The sequence below is a fragment of the Lepisma saccharinum genome, chromosome 23 (genome assembly GCF_977018435.1).
Source record: "Lepisma saccharinum chromosome 23, izLepSacc3.1, whole genome shotgun sequence".
NCBI classification, from domain to species: domain Eukaryota; kingdom Metazoa; phylum Arthropoda; class Insecta; order Zygentoma; family Lepismatidae; genus Lepisma; species Lepisma saccharinum.
Genome location: NC_139251.1, coordinates 40,413,614 through 40,432,229, shown reverse-complemented (window position 1 = coordinate 40,432,229; position 18,616 = coordinate 40,413,614). Strand labels below are relative to the sequence as shown.

The 18,616-nt window shown below is 37.6% G+C and overlaps 1 protein-coding gene across 7 annotated transcripts in view; it reads left to right on the top strand.

Annotated features, from left to right (window-relative positions):
• The window catches only part of Pkn (serine/threonine-protein kinase N), a 183,958-nt gene that overhangs the window by 39,843 nt on the left and 125,499 nt on the right, over positions 1–18,616 (top strand). For all 7 annotated transcript variants that reach the window (XM_083144599.1, XM_083144602.1, XM_083144598.1 and 4 more), the window contains exon 3: positions 6,836–6,948. In XM_083144599.1, coding sequence (XP_083000725.1) covers positions 6,836–6,948 — 113 coding nt within the window. The remainder of the gene's footprint in view (positions 1–6,835; positions 6,949–18,616) is intronic.

Sequence of the window (18,616 nt, the reverse complement as noted above, 5' to 3'; positions counted from 1 at the left end):
GTTGCTCTGAATACAGTCAACATAACATTTTTCCCTCTCCGGATTAATACTGTAATGGTGCGTGAAATGTATCGATACAGGCTATTAATTAATGCTCGACAAACGTATTGTGATTGCACACCTATTACGGTCGTGCAACGTGTTTGCCTGTTTTTCGTGCAAGCAAGCCAAGAAGGCTGATCATCTGCCCGGCAGGAAACCATGAGTATACGTGACTCTGTCGGTCATAATACACTTTTGTTCTAATAAGTACTCTCTTTGTTTCTTTATTTTCGTGCATCCACCAAATGTTACTTCACTTCCTTTCTGTTTGACGCACAAAAGGCTTTCTTCTTCTTTTTTTTTTGACCGATTTGACTCAAGGCCACTGTTATTCCCATCTTCCCTCCCTCCCCAAAGAAAACTTTGTCATGTGGTCATTTTTGTTAAGAGTGTAATTGTTAATGCCAGGGGAGTTCAGGTATAGCGCTCGTTTATCACATCAGTAGACTTCCCGTTGTCGTCGATGTAAGTAGGAAAATAAAACAAATATAATTGATTCCCTGAAGGTAAAAATAACATTAACTCCCTAAACTTCGGAAGGCTATCCGGAACTGACCTGGTTGATATTTCGAAAGAATCCCATCATTCGTCACCAGGAAAGTTTTAAGAAGTATTTCAGAATATATTAAGGATAGGACAGACTAATTGGAATTTATCGGTAACGGCCGATATGGGCATACCAGTGTATCGATAGGTTTCCGATGTATCTATGAATACCTTGTAGTTTATTGCAATATTCTGCCATTATTTTTTATGCGTGTAAACATATAATCTCTCTTCCGTACTTTTTTTAAAAAAAAGTAAATATCCAAACATGGGCGTATTTTTTCCAGGGAGGGGCAAGCCAGATAGTTTTTTTTCCAGAGGGGGGCAAACTAGGCACATTTTCCCCAATAATAGTGTTGTCCCCTCAAAAAAACATTGCTTCAATTTGAATTTATCATGTTCATGCAATAATTAACATATATTATTAAGGGTGAAATGAAATTGTGTGTGAAATTATAATTTTTGGTTGACTTTCATTTTCCAGGGGGAAGGGGCGTGCCCCCCCCCCTTTGCCCCCCTTTCGGACGTCCATTTATCCAAATATGTAGCCTCTCTTGCATTGCAGTCATCTTCCAATTTATATTTCATTGTATGAGAATCAGATGGACGTAACTCCAATTTATCAAATTTACAGCAGAGAGGAAATAATGTATCCAAAGGGAATTTTATGTACGTGACTCCATCTTGCTGCTAAGGATTAGAAGTGGAGATGCGTCGATCTGACTCCAAATAGAGCTCTTCAGAGGAGATACGTTAAACAAAACCGAAAACCGCATTTTTGGAGTTAAGGTCCTCTGGTTCTGATACGACGATTTGTTAAGGTCGGTGAACCATTCACGTTCTTCAAGAATCATTTGAAATTTTGTATCGGATCGGTAGAATATTCGGTTATCGGTGTTGATAAATTTTATATCTGTACTTCATCGGTATCAGCCGAAATTTCGTATAGGTCCATCCTTAAATTCCCGATGCAGTTATCATACATTCTCGGGGTCGATCCCCGGTGGAAGTACAGTCACCGGAATAAAAAATGGGACACCTAGATCCTGCAATACTCGCTTCCCTCCAAGGCGTTGTGTTACCTAACTGTACGGCGATAAGTGAGTGTTAATAGCAAATTTTCAAAGGCAGCTTTTTACCGCCGCCGTAGAGTTAGGCAACACACAACGCCTTGCAGTGAAGCGAGTATTACAGGATCTAGGTGTCCCATTTTTATTGCCGCTGGCTGTACATTGCACAGTTGTTCGAATACCATTTTAAATTGTAGGTTGAGATTCAATTAGCAAAACAAGCAAACATCGAGAAGTTGGCATTCTGTACGTGTTCAGAAGGGGGAAATCGATGCTGCACCAAGTATACATACTTATGTTGTGAATACCGCAAGACTTGGCCGGTGAATCCTCAACATAAATGACTATAGTAAAAAATATTTCCGGTTAAATTCGATGTAATTTGATGCCTCAGCCCTGTCCCTACACAAAACTTGACAATGTAATTTTAACCAAATTACAGCAATGAAACTGCAGTACAGCAAACAGGATTATTTCGTGAACCGTTCATTTTAGGATTCAGTAATTGCTGACATTGAATTAATATTGTTACTAGATATTCATCCAATATGAACACATCTTTTAGAATATAATTAGTTTATGAATAATCTGGGTATTATGTGAAGATTACAAATGACGAAACCAGATGAGTACCTGCTTTATTGCAAGGATGCGGTTCTTACGTAAGTGTTTCAAAAACACTTATCTCGTCGAGATCCACTTCTGAAATGGCACAGATAATGAAAATAATCCACTACCACTTATTTATCTGTTAAATCGATAAATTAACTTTCTTATCTGTAAATTTGAAACATACTTCAATCATATCGAGTTCGCGTTCAGTATGTATGTATGAGTAATAAGCTTTATCCACGTTTCATCTTAGTCGATACGATATAGATACATGGGATTTTCTTATCTTCACGGAACCAGAATTAGAACTCTCGTTTATTGAATTTTCGTTAACACAAATATCCGTATGACAAATATTTATTTTGCTCTCAAAAGCGGACTCTTGACAGATTTATTAAAAAAAAATTGTCCCGCATTTTGTCTGAAGGCGCTATTTAACAAGATACAAAACGCAGACCTCGCGTCTCGCAGCGAAAAGCCGCTTCATAGACCTTGGCCTTCAAAAGCTACTGCACCACGGGGCTTGTTTAGTTATACACACAAAATAAAGTTGCAATTATACCTTCCATCTTTCTCTATAAAAAAAAAAAAAATCTTGTAGTATTCACTACTTATGTAGACTTGGGGTAGGAATTTAATGATTATTTTCCCCTTCTGGCTAAACTCAGATTGTCAACTTGCATTTATTATACTCGAGTAATGAATAAATGTTATCTTCACACCAATCTTGACCCTACCACCATACACGCACGAATTATTTGAAATGTTGGTCGTCTCTAGGGCTTGATGACGTAGAAATTCTAAAAAAATAACTCATTAAATGCGTTAAAATCATAGTAAAATGATACTTTAGATATTAATAAGTAATCTTTATTGTTTTTATAACTGGTAGTCGTGTACTTGAGGAAGTTATTGAACGATTAGATACAACCGGGTGTTTAGTTTATACTATTGCAGCTAAAAAGGAATTTGTGTTTTTATTTGCAGTTACCTGTAACGTGAAGTCTTTCCTTGCACTCGATCGAAGGGGAAAGAGGGATTTTTTTTGGTAGAATTTTTGGAGTAAGCAAATACGACTAGAAACCATGAAACGACCATGAGGGAACAAAATACAGTTAAGATACATCGGAAACTGAAGCAAGTTCAATAAAGACCTGAAAGTACTGAAAATGGCCAGTAAACTAGACAAAGCATACAAATACAAACAATATATTTTTATTTCGAACTTCGAACAGAGTCTTGTCGATTTTCGTGGATTATTTTCGTCTCTGTTTCGGAACTGAATTTGCTTTTGCTAACAAAACGTACACTGACTGCTGCATTTGATCGTTATTCATAATGCGCTAAGGTACTTTAGAAACTCTTAGGACCAACATAGGAAACCAATATATTGATTGCGTGAAGAATTTAGTTGTAACGATTTAATGATGATGTTAATGGTGCATTTAAGTATCGTGTTTACCCTCTGTAAGAGCGTGTTAGTTGAATGTCGTGTCTAGGGCTTACGTAGATACTTTGCTTATTCTAATGCAATTGCAGCGTGTGCGTGGATTTCATTGCCAGTGAAGAAATCGTTCAAGTTTCAGCATAAATGCGAAATGTGAGACCCACATTTTTTATGACCTTTGTTGCGCGTTGATAAATAATCGTGTAGAAAATGTCGAGAGAGGAATGTAGCGGATAGGCAAGGCCTGTTGGTAGGACGGAATAAATTGAAGGCGCCTATCACGTCGAGAACCGAAACAAGTTGAGGTGGTTAGTGGCCATCGTTGCCATAAAGAGTGAAATAATAGCCTAACGGGTTCGACCGTAACTGGTTTGGAGTCGCCGCTCAACAACGGATTCATACGGAAGTAGCATTTTTGCTTTGTGTAGGCTTTTATTTTGTTACTTCGTGAACTGTCTGCCGCGGACAGATGACGTCTGTTGAAACAGGATGGAAGGTCGCAGAGGATGCTCGATGTTTTGGTTGAATATGTCGTTTGTTACCGTGGTGCCGACTTTATATGACTTGGTTGGGGGATTTTGAACCCAGAGTACTACTTTCCTCAAATTACTTATTGCTGTATGGCGTCTGTGTATAGACACGCGGTGGTCGACTCGGTAGGGCGTCTGACTGCCATGCGGGAAACCCGGGTTCGATTCCCGGGATGGGAGATTTCACGTGGAACGGCTCTGGGGTTCACAGAGTCTCTAATCTATGGGTACCTGGGGTGGGTGGTTAACCTTTAAACAGCCAATGGGTCATGGGTCATATATGACCCATAGAAAGTATAGGCGAAAACAGCCAATGGGTCATATATAACCCATGGTGCCGATTACAACATTCACGTGCTTTTAGAACCTTCATACTTGTATGCGAGGTTGTAAACGCTGACAGATGTTGAGATAAGACTTTGAAATGTCATGTGGAAGGTTCCCCCCCTTCCCCTTTCTCTAATATGCAAATTAGCTATTTTTAGCCAAAATGCAGGATTGTACATATTGCATCATATTTCAGCCTGTATGAGAACTAGGGACTTGAAACAAGTTTCACTTTGTTCCAAAAGGTCTATTCTTTGAAAACAATGCAAAAGTTTGCGCCCTTTTCCCAAAATAATGGGAGAAGAGGGGCCGAATGCCAGATGTTTTTTTATTGTTTGGGGACTTCGCCCCTCCCAACCCCGTTTTTCTCACTTGGGCTTTCTGAATTGTACACGGTCGCGTGCTCCGATGTTTTTGCTTTCAAACAAAAGTTATCCGAAGTAGATTGCTCAAATAGTCTCAGAGATATACTAATTTATTCTCTAATATGCAAATTAGCCATTTTTGCAAAAATGCAGGATTGTACATATTGCGTCATATTTCAGCCTGTACGAGGACTAGAGACTTGAAAGAAGTTTCCCTTTGTTGCAAAAAAATCTATTCTTTGAAAACAATGCAAAAGTTTGCGCCCTTTTTCCAAAATAACGGGAGTAGAGGGGCGAACACCAGATGTTTTTTTTTTTCCATTGAAATTTGTGGACTTGGCCCCTCCCAACCCCGTTTTTCTCACTTGGGCTTTCTGAATTGTACATGGTCGCGTGCTCCGATGTTTTTGCTTTCAAACAAAAGTTATCCGAAGTAGATTGCTCAAATAGTCTCAAGAGATATAACGTTTTTTCTGAAATAAGTGTAAAAATTTAAAAATCGCGTAAAGGCCGCGGCGAAAACCGGCTCGGCTGTTTAAAGGTTAAAGTTAGCCGGAGCGCTGTGCTGATCACATCACCACCTCGAATGACCGAACTCGTTCATATGTGGGATCATAACTGCACATCCTGCATATGCCTTCACGGCATACTCTTTTTGCAACAAATTGGCGCCCGTACCCCATCCTCTTCCTGCCGAAACCACACCTCGTACAGTGGGATGCTCGGCAAAGTGTGCCTCGTTATATTCATTAATTTTTCTCTTGCATCCTGCATGTTTTTGAGCACGATTTATACGCACGCATACTGGTACAGAGATTTCAGCAGCTTGTTTGGCGTTGTGTTTCAAAAAAGAGAAAAAAACATGATGAGCAATTGTTTGGTAATACTTATGCATCCCACTATACCACGGTTGACATTCGAATACGTTGCCACATCTTTTCCCTCTGCTCGTCAGAATTGAAAAGGACTGGACTGAATATTTCGCCACCCTTGAAAGGAACATTCAAGGAAACAAGGTAAGAACACCCGCCTTCGCCACACTCACCCTGTCCTGTTTAATGGAGCGATAGTGGAAAGAGGGTTGGCAACTCAGAACTATCCTCGTTCGTTGGTTTGTACTAGGGATGGACGATATCGAAATTTGATATCGCGATATATCGTCGCAGACAATACGATATTTTTTCCATATCGTGATATCGACGATATATCGTTTCCACGATATATATCGCCAAATATCGTGACGATATATATCGCCAAGATATCTTTACGATATATCGTCTAGTTGATATCGCCTGGATGATATTTTTGGACGATATATCGTCCAACACTAGTTTGTACTACACCCTAAGATTTATGGTTGTGATTTTCCCTGGAGACAGGGTAGGAGGTTTAAATGAGCCGAGAAGAGGATTGCTATGTGTAACGGGTAGCTTTCCTCACACATATATGAGAAAAACTTTAATGAGAACATTACTATGTGTACCAAGAGGGAAGGGGGGGGGGCGGGGGCTGCATAACTTTTCTCCTGAGATTTCGACCTGTGTATGAGACCAGTGACCATCTACCATCCTGAGGAAATTGGGGTGCTATGAATGAGTAACATAGCCTGGTCATAAAAACCTACAACAACTGGGGCTTCGTCATGCTGACCACACGCCACACCCTAACTGGTTGGGTGATCTCCCACTTCAACAGTTGGGAGTGAGGCCAGCAGGTAGGCTCCTGGCCCTCATGGGCTGTTGCACCACGTGTTGAAAACATTTCTGCCAAGCTGCATACTTTCGTGGTCATTGGTGTAAGCATGCCATTTTGTTTTAATTTAATCAAATTAAAAATTACTTTGATGCTTTCCAAATACTGTTCAAATTCTTAAGTAAGCATTTTCTTCTTTTTCAGATGCAGTATTGTCACCAGTTGGAAGTCAGCCTCTCCATAGCAAAGGAGAAGGCTTGTCTGCTTATGATCAACGCCTTATTTCCTTGGAAAAGCAGCTCAACATTGAAACTAAAGTAAGTCAATTGTTTCTAAACCCTTACATCAGCAACATGTTTTTCATAAGCTTTCATATATTGTGTTGAAGCTTCAAGAAATAGAACATTGATCCATTATGTCATTTGTTCACATCCTTCCTATGAACATGATGGATGGTCAAGTAGACAAAATTTATCTTGATTTCCTATTTATTTTCTTCATGATAAAATGATATAGGCTTTGATGATGAATATCATTCAAATTGTGAAATAATGGCATGCTTTTAAATTTGCCAATGAGTGCCTGTTTCCAGGCATTCGAACTGTTATTAGATGGTCTGCATATGCTGAAGAAGGAATAGTGACAGTTCTTTCCAAGAACTGCAAATATTGACTTTATCAGCATTTTATCTCAGACAGCTCCAAGTGTAATGATGACACTAATATGGAGAGCAGTGTGTACAGAGTTCTCAATTAGATAAACAAGTTTTGCACAACTTTAAGCTCACATTGAGTAGTTAGCTCACTATTGCTGCTGAAAGTTCTGGGTTTGAATTCCATCCTGGACATAGGTATTCCTTTGTCCCGTCATCAATTTCATCTAAACAGTATTCAGCCTCCTCATTGCGATTGATCAAAATTGGCAGAAAAGTTAAGTAAATAAAAAACTTGATCACTTGATGCTGACCACATTTTTCTTTTTAAAAATGTTTTTTGTTACTGGAAAAATAGTTATTTTTTCAATACCATAATTTTGGGAAGAAATAGTAAAGCAGGGTGGCGACAGACCTGGAAAACCGGGAAAGGTCAGGGAATTTGAGGTGTCAAAAAAAGTCAGGGAAATGTCAGGGAATTTCGTCTCCATCGACTTTTTTTTTTTTTTTAAATATTTATTTAAAGATATCGTTATGAAACTGCACGGGAACAGGAAATGTTGTTTGTAAGTTTCGGCCTCAACTTTTAGGCCCCTTTTATGCGCAACACAACCACGGCGCCAGAAACCAGTGATGACAGGAGGAGAGAGAGAGAGAGAGAGAGAGAGAGAGAGAGAGAGAGGAGAGAGAAATTTCTCTCGCCCAGGCTTCTCGGCGGGAATTTTAAATTCGAACACTCTTTGGAGGAAAATTGTTATAACTCGGGCACTATGGGAACAATCTACTTCGGATAACTTTTGTTTTTCAGCTAAAACATCATCGCATGCATCCGTGTACAATTCAAAACACCAGACCGAGGAAGGGGGCTTGTGGGGGGGGGGGGGCACGTCCCCCGAATTTCAATGGAAAAAACATATAAATCTGCAGTTTGCACCCTGCTTTGGGAGAAGGCGCGACCTTTAATATTCTTTTCAAAGAATGGACATTTCTCAAGAGAATGAAACATGTTTCATGTTCTTGGGTGCCATACAAGTTGAATAATAAGCAAAAATGTGAATATTTTTCTTACGAAAAATAGAAAAATAGGTAATTTGCATTTTTGAAGGAAAATTGTTATAACTCGGGCACTATGGGAGCAATCTACTTCGGATAAGTTTTGTTTGGCAGCTAAAACATCATAGCATGCAACCGTGCACAATTCATTACGCTGGACCGAAAAAGGGGTCTTGGGGGCACGACCCCCGAATTTCAATGGAAAATCATAAAAATTTGGAGTTTGCCTCTTCTTCCCCCGCTATTGTGGGGAGAGGGAGCAAACTTTAGTATTCTTTTCAAAGAATGGACATTTCTCAAGAGAATGTAACATGTTTCATGTTCTTGGGTGCCATACAAGTTGAATAATAAGCCAAAATGCGATATTTTTTTTTTACGAAAAATAGGTAATTTACATTTTTGGAGGTAAATTGTTATAACTCTGGCACTTTGGGAGCAATCTACTTCGGATAAGTTTTGTTTTTCAGAGAGAACATCAGAGCATGCAACCGTGTACAATTGACAACGCCGGACCGAAGAAGGGGGCTTGGGGGACGCGACAATCGAATTTTAATGAAAGAAAACCATAAAAATCTGTAGTTTGCCCCCTCTTCTCCCGCTATTTTGGGGAGAAGGCGCAAACCTTAGTATTATCTTCAAAGAATGGACGTTTCCAAAGAGAATGAAACATGTTTCATGTTCCTGGGTGCCATACAAGTTGAATAATGAGCCAAAATGTGAAACTCCGTTCGGAAATGTGGCATGTATATGTTGCGGAAAAGGGGGGGGGGGGGTGAGAGGGGGAAGGTTGGTCATCAATGTGAATTTCCCAGCCTTGCTCCAGACCTGTGTCAGAGTTTCGACCCAAACATAAGAGTATGAAGGTCCAAAGCACATTCGTTTCGTAATCAGCAACATGATACCATGGTATCATCAGGGGAGTAAAGGTTAAGCCTCTGAATATTATGTGGAAAATGCATTGAATTATCATTTTTTCTTGTCCGTATGGGAGTAGTAAGGGGACTTGTCAACAGATGGAGGGGATAAGAGCGAGTGGCGCAGCCCGATAGTAAGGCATTTTGTTGGGCAAACTGAAGGAACATTGAAAAAAATAGGTTCCATTGATACATACGATTTTTGTCGAATATCGCCACCCGACAAAGTATCTCACTACAACATGCGACAGGAATTGCATGGACTGCAACATCCAACAAAAATCGCATGCATAAACAAGAAGAACTTTAGACTGCAAATATGCTGCTGGAATTTTATTACTCTTCTGGCTCACTTCACCTTATTTAATGTAGCAGTGCTTACGAAGGTCTTTTTTCATCATCCTGACGTATTACTGGTTTCGCACAAGTTAACATACGTTTACAATGACATTGCACTATTCTTAGATATCAAGAAGAATCCAACCAAACGGGATATATATTGAATACTATCACGAAAATGTGAAACATAAATCTGCATTGGTGAACGTTATAAAAATTGGCAAGTGCATGCTCCCAACCTCAAATTTACTGCAACACTAGTATTGCAATGAAATTAACGCCACTCTCTGTCCTGTCTGTTTAAATTCGTGAGAGATGGTCATTAATATCTCACTGAGTAAGGTTAATGTCCAATATTATTAAATAAAATACTAATAATAAATACGTAAATATTTTAATATCATATTTACTCGAATCATTCAATCATAAAAGCAAATCACTTTCACTTTCAAGAATTGACTTTTCTCTGCCAGCCCTGCTAAATTTTCACTTTCCATCTACTGATTTATACGAGGGGTGGCCAGAATGTAATTTCCAATTAGTAGGGACATTGATTTTTCGCAAACATCAAAACCGTGAAAAATGGTAATTGCTGCGAAGTTATGTTTAGGAATGTGCAGTGATATCTGGACACATATTTCACCCGTTCGAAATATCGAAATAATGCGAATTGTGGGCGTTTTTAGCGATTTTTTTAAAAAAGAAATGTCCTAAAACAATGAAAAATTACATGAAATCCAACATTCTTGTCTTTTCTAGGCCATGTTTGTGTACATAGAACATGCAAGTTTTCCAACATTTTACTCAAGAGTAAACTATAGAGTTATACGTACATGGAATAATTCCGACAGCCACATTAAATCATGTATTTCCCACGATTTTTTCAACTTCTATAAAAGCCATTTGCATCACAGAGCAAAGTGGCAGGGTTCTAACAGGAGATCGAGTGCGTATCTACCGTCACACGGGCGTCACATCTTCGTATTTGTCGCACGAGATATGTTTTGAATTACCAAGCTAAGTGTGCACCATCGGCATTTGTCGAGCGAGTAATAATGGAGCTCAGTTGTTAGGGCGTCTGACTATTATGCGAGAGACCCGGGGTCAATCCCCTGCGGGGTAGAACCGGGATGTTTTCCACCTATTCAAACTGCTCCGGCGTCCACCCAGCATCATATCAAGCTAGCACTTTGAGGAAACGTTGAGGGATAAAGGTAACCAGGAGCGTTGAGCTGATCACATCACCCCCACCTTCAGCCGTGATCAAGAAAATGTGGGGCCCTAACTCCACACCCCTATACAAATTCATGGAAAAGTGCAGGGGAGCACCTTACTTTTACTTCCTCAGAAATCTGTTCCAACATATCAAACTGTCACGAAAAAACGTAGACCATGTGACCTACAATTTAAAATAATAGTTTAAAAGCACAATGGAGTATTAAGTTTCGGTATATTTGGCAGATAAATGTTCTAAAACAGAAACGCGAATTTTGGGAAACATAACACTAACAAGTCAAAAAAGATAATGCCAATTTTTGGTGCCATAATATATCGGTATCTGTCACGTGAGATTGATTGATTTTAATTTTTTGGGATCGTTGCCATTGATTTTAATTTTTTGGGTGCGTCACCACTTATGGTCATTATGCACCCTTCAGTATATATGGGGAAAATTACATGTTCTAAAATCCTTACCTTAAAATTTAAAAAAGGGGTATGGAAAATAAATTTTTCCAAAATAACTTTCAATATATCAAACTCTCACAAAGAGGCATAAGCCATGTGACTTGCAATTTGAAACAGTAGTTTAAAAGCACCATGAAGGTATAATTTCAGATATTTGCCAGAAAATGCGCTAAAATGAAAATGTGAATTTTCGGGAAAAATAACACAGTATAGTAAAAAATAAAAATAAGAAAATACACCAATTTGAAAAAAAAATATCAAGGTCCCTACCGATTAGGCATAAATAAAACAAGAATATCAGTTGTAATTTATTGCATTAGTAACAGTGAGTCCTAACCTAATTTTCGGCATAATCACCACCGTTGTTCTGGCATTTGTCGTAGCATGGCACTAAATTTTGTATGCCCATGGCATATGTGTCTGACAGCAAAGACTTGAAATATCTCTACCGCAGTGTAGCTGTCAAATCCTTGTCCTGCCAGAAACCTCTTCAGTTAAACAAAGAGATGAAAGTGGGTACATTCAAGGCCAGTGCTGTATGGGAAGTGTTCCAAATCTCTCACCTGAAGTGGTGCAAAGGGCCCGTGTGAACTCAGCTGTATGGGGTTGTACACATTCGATTGGCCTTCCGTGAATTGTCTGCACCATCGTCTGACCACACTATCACTCACGACTTCCGGTCTGCACACCTCACACGATTGCAGGTGGCTCTGTGCCAAATTCTGAGCGTGCAATGTAGGCTACATCGCAGTCGGTGGGAGACTGTATGAGAGCTGCAATCTTTAACCTAGAACTGTCCTAAAACGGCTGCATTGCAACTGTACCATATTACAGCTACATGCCACTTCTTCCTGCCTGCATGTGTGTGTGTCGCTCTACGACCACTAGTGCTGCGTATAGGCACCATTGGAGCTTTTTTCAGGATGCCCCTCGTATATGAACTTTCAAAAACTGTTATTATTAGAGTGTTCCTGTTTTAATGTGTGGTTAGCTAAATCAGGTACCTATACAATGTAATTCTATAAATTCCTTGCGTTAAATTTCTAATACCTACATACCCTTTTCGTCAGCATTAATGGTATAACTGCATGTTGTCAGTTTCACAGTACTTCACTTGGATATACTTTACTGAATCAGAAATCCCATTGATATTGTAAGGAAATATGACACTTTATTTTGTTCGATTCAATTGTTTAACTTATATGAAAGAGTTAAGTTGTTTGCTTTACAGAGAAGAGAGAAGTAGCTTTATGCATCGAAAAATAAAATGAGTCTGCACACATGGTTCTTGCAAGTAGAGGGTTCCAAACCTCAGTGGAAATATCAACATATAATACCGAGAATGTATAAGTAGACTGATAAATTACAAATTGTATTTCTTAATCAATCACTCTTCACTCTTATATCATTTAGTCGTAACTTTAAAAATAATCAAGTATTTTATTTTAAACTTATTGCGTATGACAAAATTCCGTAATCCTTCCCTAGCTTGTGAATTGTAATAATTTTCCAAATTCACTATTTTGCAGTTTGAATTCAAATCATAGAGAATAGAGAAATTAAGTCAATTTCATTGAAGATAATATTGGTACTTAACAAAACCATACGTAGAGCTGTATGAGTATATTATTTCTATTTGCAAAAACATCGATTTAGTTTAGTTTGTAATTTTCAGGGAAAAATGTAAATTTTGTCCTGGAAAACCTGGAAAAGTCAGGGAATTTAATTTCTGCTTGTTTGTAGCCACCCTGTAAAGTGATTGAAATTAATTTCAAAATGTCTCTGTACTGTATACAATACACAGCAGTAGCTTATATGCAGCATTAAATTATAGCTTTCACATTTATTGAAAAAATTCTCGCATATCTTCATAGTGTTTTAAACCTTCAGTGTCTGTATCTGCTAGCGTAGTAGACATGCTTTTGGTCTTGACCTGATATAAAAAGGCATGGGCTGGTTCAGATCTTAAATATTCAGATATTGAATTCTAATGAATTCAGAGAAACTCTGTACTGTAAGCATTGCAGGTTTTTACTTCATGCAAATAAAATAAATTTTCATCCAGTTCATAATTCAAAAATCCTCTGTGGTGGAGTGGTTAGCACAGTGTGCAATGATGCCACAGGTCACAGGTTCGAATCCCTGTCTGGGCATCAATGATCTTTGTGAGTCTCTCTTCATCAGTTTCACCATATCACTCATCCTCATCATTGCAATTAGCCAAATTTGCAGAAAAGTATGCCAGCTAACAAAAATGAAATCAAACCAAATCATAATTCAATATATATAATGGAAATGAATCATTTCAATTAGGTGTAATTTTTTGTTAGGAATGAAGATGCAGCTCATGTAGAGCAGGAAAAGGTAGTTATAAAGTGCAGATAAAAATAATTAATCGATATTAAGTGAATGGATGAGTTAGGTATAACCTGGAACCAGAAGGATAATTTATTTCCAAATTTCACATTTTTTAATTATACGTATATATAATAGCACGTATAAAATGCATTAAAGTAACCATTAAGCGGTTAGTTTGTTTGTCATTTAAAGAACTAAAATTGTCTTTTATCTCCTATTTTATAACAAAATTATTTTGTTTGCAGATGCTTGATGCATGATTTTGTCTTGTGGGAACAGAATTATTTGACATATTACAAATAACAGTAATTTTTCTGACATGCATTATTTCTCTTTTACAAAATATTCAACTGTTTATTCTGGATGCAATATTGATTTGCAAAAGATTAATAATGTGGCAAAAGTTTGTGTCCAGTCTAGTTGGTACTCAGATAGGTTAATAGAAATGGCCTATAGTTTAAATGTGATCTATCAGGAATGCTCTTCCAACAGATTACAAGACAACAGTGGATGGTGTAAACCATTACAGATAATATGTACCATGGGTATAAAGGTACAGTCACTGATACTTCTGGGTTGTAACAAACCCATTAAAAGTCATTCAGGTCATTACACCCCCCCAGCCCTCCCTATTCCTACGTATTTGTGGGGAGGGTACATTGTATTTGGAGTGAGTTGATTCAACTTTGGACAGATATTGATTGATGTCAGTGTTCTTACCAGTTCCCGAGGCCTCCCGATGGCACAGTGGTAGCATCATTGCCTTGTAATCAAGGGGTTCCAGGTTCGATGTCCGCTGGAGGCACATAGTGGTTCGGATCCCACTTTAAACTAGGTCCATTCCCAGTTAGCCTTCTGTGGAAATGTGGACTTTAAACACCAACTCAATCAATCAATCAGTCAATCTTACCAGTTCTCACTGATACCAATATTGATCTTACTAAGAACTTTGAATAGTTCATAATTTATAGCTAGCTTGGTGACCTAGCTGTATTGAAATTTTTTTAAAAAAAAAACACTCGCTCAATATTTTTTTGGAAGACTTAACGAACAAATTCTAGTGAGTTTAATTGACTGATAGTTGTACTAGTTGTAACTTTAAATTAAGTTCTGTAGGTACGAGTGCTGCTTATAGAAAAAAGGAATGTCTACATGTTTTATAACCATTACTGGCAAGAAGATAATGTGTAGAGTGTGAAAGTAATTCATGATCACTGAACAGTTGTGTATGGAAATCATGTTAGAATGGAAGAAAGCACAGAAATAAATATATTCGTTGCAGTTTCACATGCTTGTGCAGAATTTTTAGCTAGAGAAATAATAAAGCCAAAATTATAAACTAAGTTTGAATTATAAAAATTGAAATAATTTTATAACGTCCAATTAACATTGCATGATAACACGCAATTTTCTTATTCCAATTATTGAGTTGGTAAGGCTATTCAGGATTTTAAATTCATAGTGAATTGTCTTTATTCAAATTTTACATGTAATTAATGGAAAAAATAGATTGTTGAAGTCTTGAATTATATGGAGTCGCTGAACACACTGCTCTCTTTTACTTCAATCGGTGTGTGTGATTTGGATACTTGTGAAAAGCATATGAAGAAAACACTGAGTGTGTGATATAATTTTTAAAGTGCTACTAAATTTATGAACAAACTTACATGCCTTTTCTTGTACTCACCAGGATCAGTTAGTAGTTCGACCAGCAAGTATGTGGGATAAGGTAGGGTTTAAGAAACTCACTGGCATGGAATGAGTTGATTGTGGCATTGCACTCGCTTTTAAAAATATTCCTGCAGCAGTTGTGTAAAACCACACAGAAAATCTCACAAATTTGCTTTAAACAGCATTTTTTTCACATTACTCTCCACCACCCAGCTTTACTCACAAATATTTTTTAATCATGTATCAAATCTAATTCAGTTAGTTCATTTTTTAAGACTTCACATTGATTTTTTTCTCATTCAGTATCTTGTTAAATTGGATATTCAAAAGGGATTATGGGAAAAACAAGAACAACCTTTGAACAAGTGTTCTTGGGTTATCAGCCAGGTTAATTTTTTAGCATCCAGCCTTTCGAGTGCATACATTGCTCTCGTCATCAGGGAACATTTATTCGGATCATGTTGCCAGGAAAGGCACAATTTCTAAGAAAAACCTCATCAGTATGAGCTTTTAAACAAAATTGTACCCTGTAGGAATTTCAGGAAAAAATGACTTTTTCTCCAAAGCAGCAAGCTACACAGGCCCCTTCAGTCTTGTCAGCAAGAATTCACTATAGCTTGCATGAACAACAGACCGAGGCAACATGATGCATGCCATCGAGAAAATGGCCCAGTCCGAACAGCAAAGAAGCAGCTTATTGTGTCATTCAGTTTGAAAGTTTGTGTCCATTACTGAGGATTTGCTTCAGGGATGGATGATATCGGAATTGCGATATATTGTCAAGAAAATATTGTCACAGACTATATGATACAATATTTTTTCCATAATGTGATATCGGTAATATATCATCTCCACGATATATCAGACAAGATATATATAACCAAAATATTGTGATGATATATCATCTAGTTGATATCACCTAGACGGTATTTTTTTAATGCAGACGATTTGCTTGTTCCAAGTTGCTTGTCACTTCGATCTGAAAGCTTCCTGAAATTAGTTCACCAATAGTCCTCACAATGCTGGCACACTGATGTAAGGGGAGCACTTCCGGTCAGTCATGGAAGGTCTCTGATTTTGTCTCAAGAACTACAATAATTTGTTTTGTTTTTTTAAAGAATAAACCTTAGGCAAATAAATGTCAGTGTGTGCCTCCCCATTGCATACAAATTGTAATGTATTATCCTTTTTCAATGAAACAGATCAGTATCTTACTAAGGTAATGAAAACTTTCCACAAAAAACTGGTTGTATTTTTACATTTCTTACCAAATTTGACAGGAAATCTGAACAATTGAAAAGAATGGATCAGTGTTTTTAGAGAGTAGTATTTTTCTCATTGTTTATTTCTAGATATAGTAATCAATTTGTGTGCTTTGTTATTGTGTACATGATGTATTCTGTTAGGTGAACAATTCTACCTTGCTTAATGAAAAATTCAGAATTTGATTGTAGCCAGATTGTGCATTATTCACAATTGGTTACAGAGGACACCACAGGCCATGTGCTGCATGCGTTCAATAATGGAAGAGAATCTAGCATCAATAATTGTTAATAATTTGCAGTCATTAGACTTTTCCCAGTGGTGTGTTTTAAGATGTATGAATAAGTACTGCTGTAATGAAAATATTTTGCTCCTTACTTATTTACTGCTGGTAGTTTCAGGAGTTGCTGTTCTTAGTTTTACACTAGGAATGTTAATGTGTGGTTCTCTTAAGTTTATCAGTTTTTGCTCTGTAATAGTGCATGGGTATTTTTAATATCTAGATTTGCATATTTAGTCACGGGTTGACCCAATACCCATACTTAGATTCCCACCAATAGTGATGCTTCAAAATTGTAACAATTAAAAGTTGTTCAAAATACTGATTAATATTAGCATATAACTATTATTTTCCAATTATAAGCATCGATTTACCAGAATTATGCACTGGAATATTCAAGAATTACATCAGAATATTAAAATACATATTATGTAATCACAAAATATAGTTTTCACACAATACTGGTACAAAATAAATGGAACCTTCGAATTTTGCATAATTTCCAGCATAGTTTTTTGCAGACCCCACGATAAACCAAAACACTGGGTTGGTAAATAAACACCAACCGATACTTTCCAATACTAATACATTGGCATCATTATCAGTGTAGCCGTTAAAGTAGTGTGTGTGCATATATAGATATATGTTATATACATAAAGTTTATATATATTTATGCATAACTTGGAAAACAAGAGAATAATATACATTGAATAGTGCTGGTTATTGTGGGTCAATTAGCATACATGGTTGTGCAATAATAAAGTAATGGGAAGAATATCAAGACAACTGTATTGTTCTGCACTGTATATTTTCTACACATACTACATTGTTCTGATATTTCCAACAGGCCTGGCCAATTTTTAGTAGTGCATGGCCTTTTCTGAGCCAACAGTAGCTGTGATCTTTCTGTTGGAGGCATAATCACTTTTTGTTATTGTGTGCAATTGATTTGAATGTAAAAGAGAGACACAGATTAATTTTTTAAAGATCCCGAGTCTTTCCATATTTGAACACAGTATCCATAGCAGTTATATGCCTACCTTTGCGCAAGACCAAATGTGCAGCGATTCACTACGAGGCACTCTTTTGTATGGCACCATCATGTGATATATGTATATACAATTCTGCCAAATGTAATGTTGAAGCAAACATTAATTTTATGAGAAATGAGAAACTTATTGTCATATTTGAAGATGATTCAGCACAATCCATGACTGTACATGGAGCATGGCATTCTTTTAGTTATACATTTTCCTTATCTTTGCTTTGATCACAGATGTTCATAAAAGAGAAACCTGTACAGCCGGCAGCTGACGAGAAGATCGCTGAATGAAGGGAGACTGGGCACAGAGGGAAAGAGAGGGTCAGGTTCATTTGCAGAATTTAGGGGTGGTTGGGGTGGTCGGGGAGAAGGCAGTCTTGTTTTCTTCTTGGCGGGTCATTGTCAAGCTGACGAGAAGAGTTCTGGCGGAAGAGCACCTCCCCCACGCGAAAGAATGGAGTCGCCTGGCAGTACGTCACACCTCTTCTGTCAGCGCTCTTCTCGTCGGCTGCCAGCTGTACTTATTGTACATTGGACATCAAGAATTCTATTGCATTTCCTCGACTGGTTGGCCAGTCTTGCCATATAGGAAGGCCAAATGAAGCTTATGTAGCTAATTGGGTACTAGAATAGATAGTCTGCACTTGTTTTCAACTATGCAGTCGCTGTGTTTTAATATGTGAAGTAAATGAGTTTTTACTATATTAGCGTGGTAGAAGTAATACA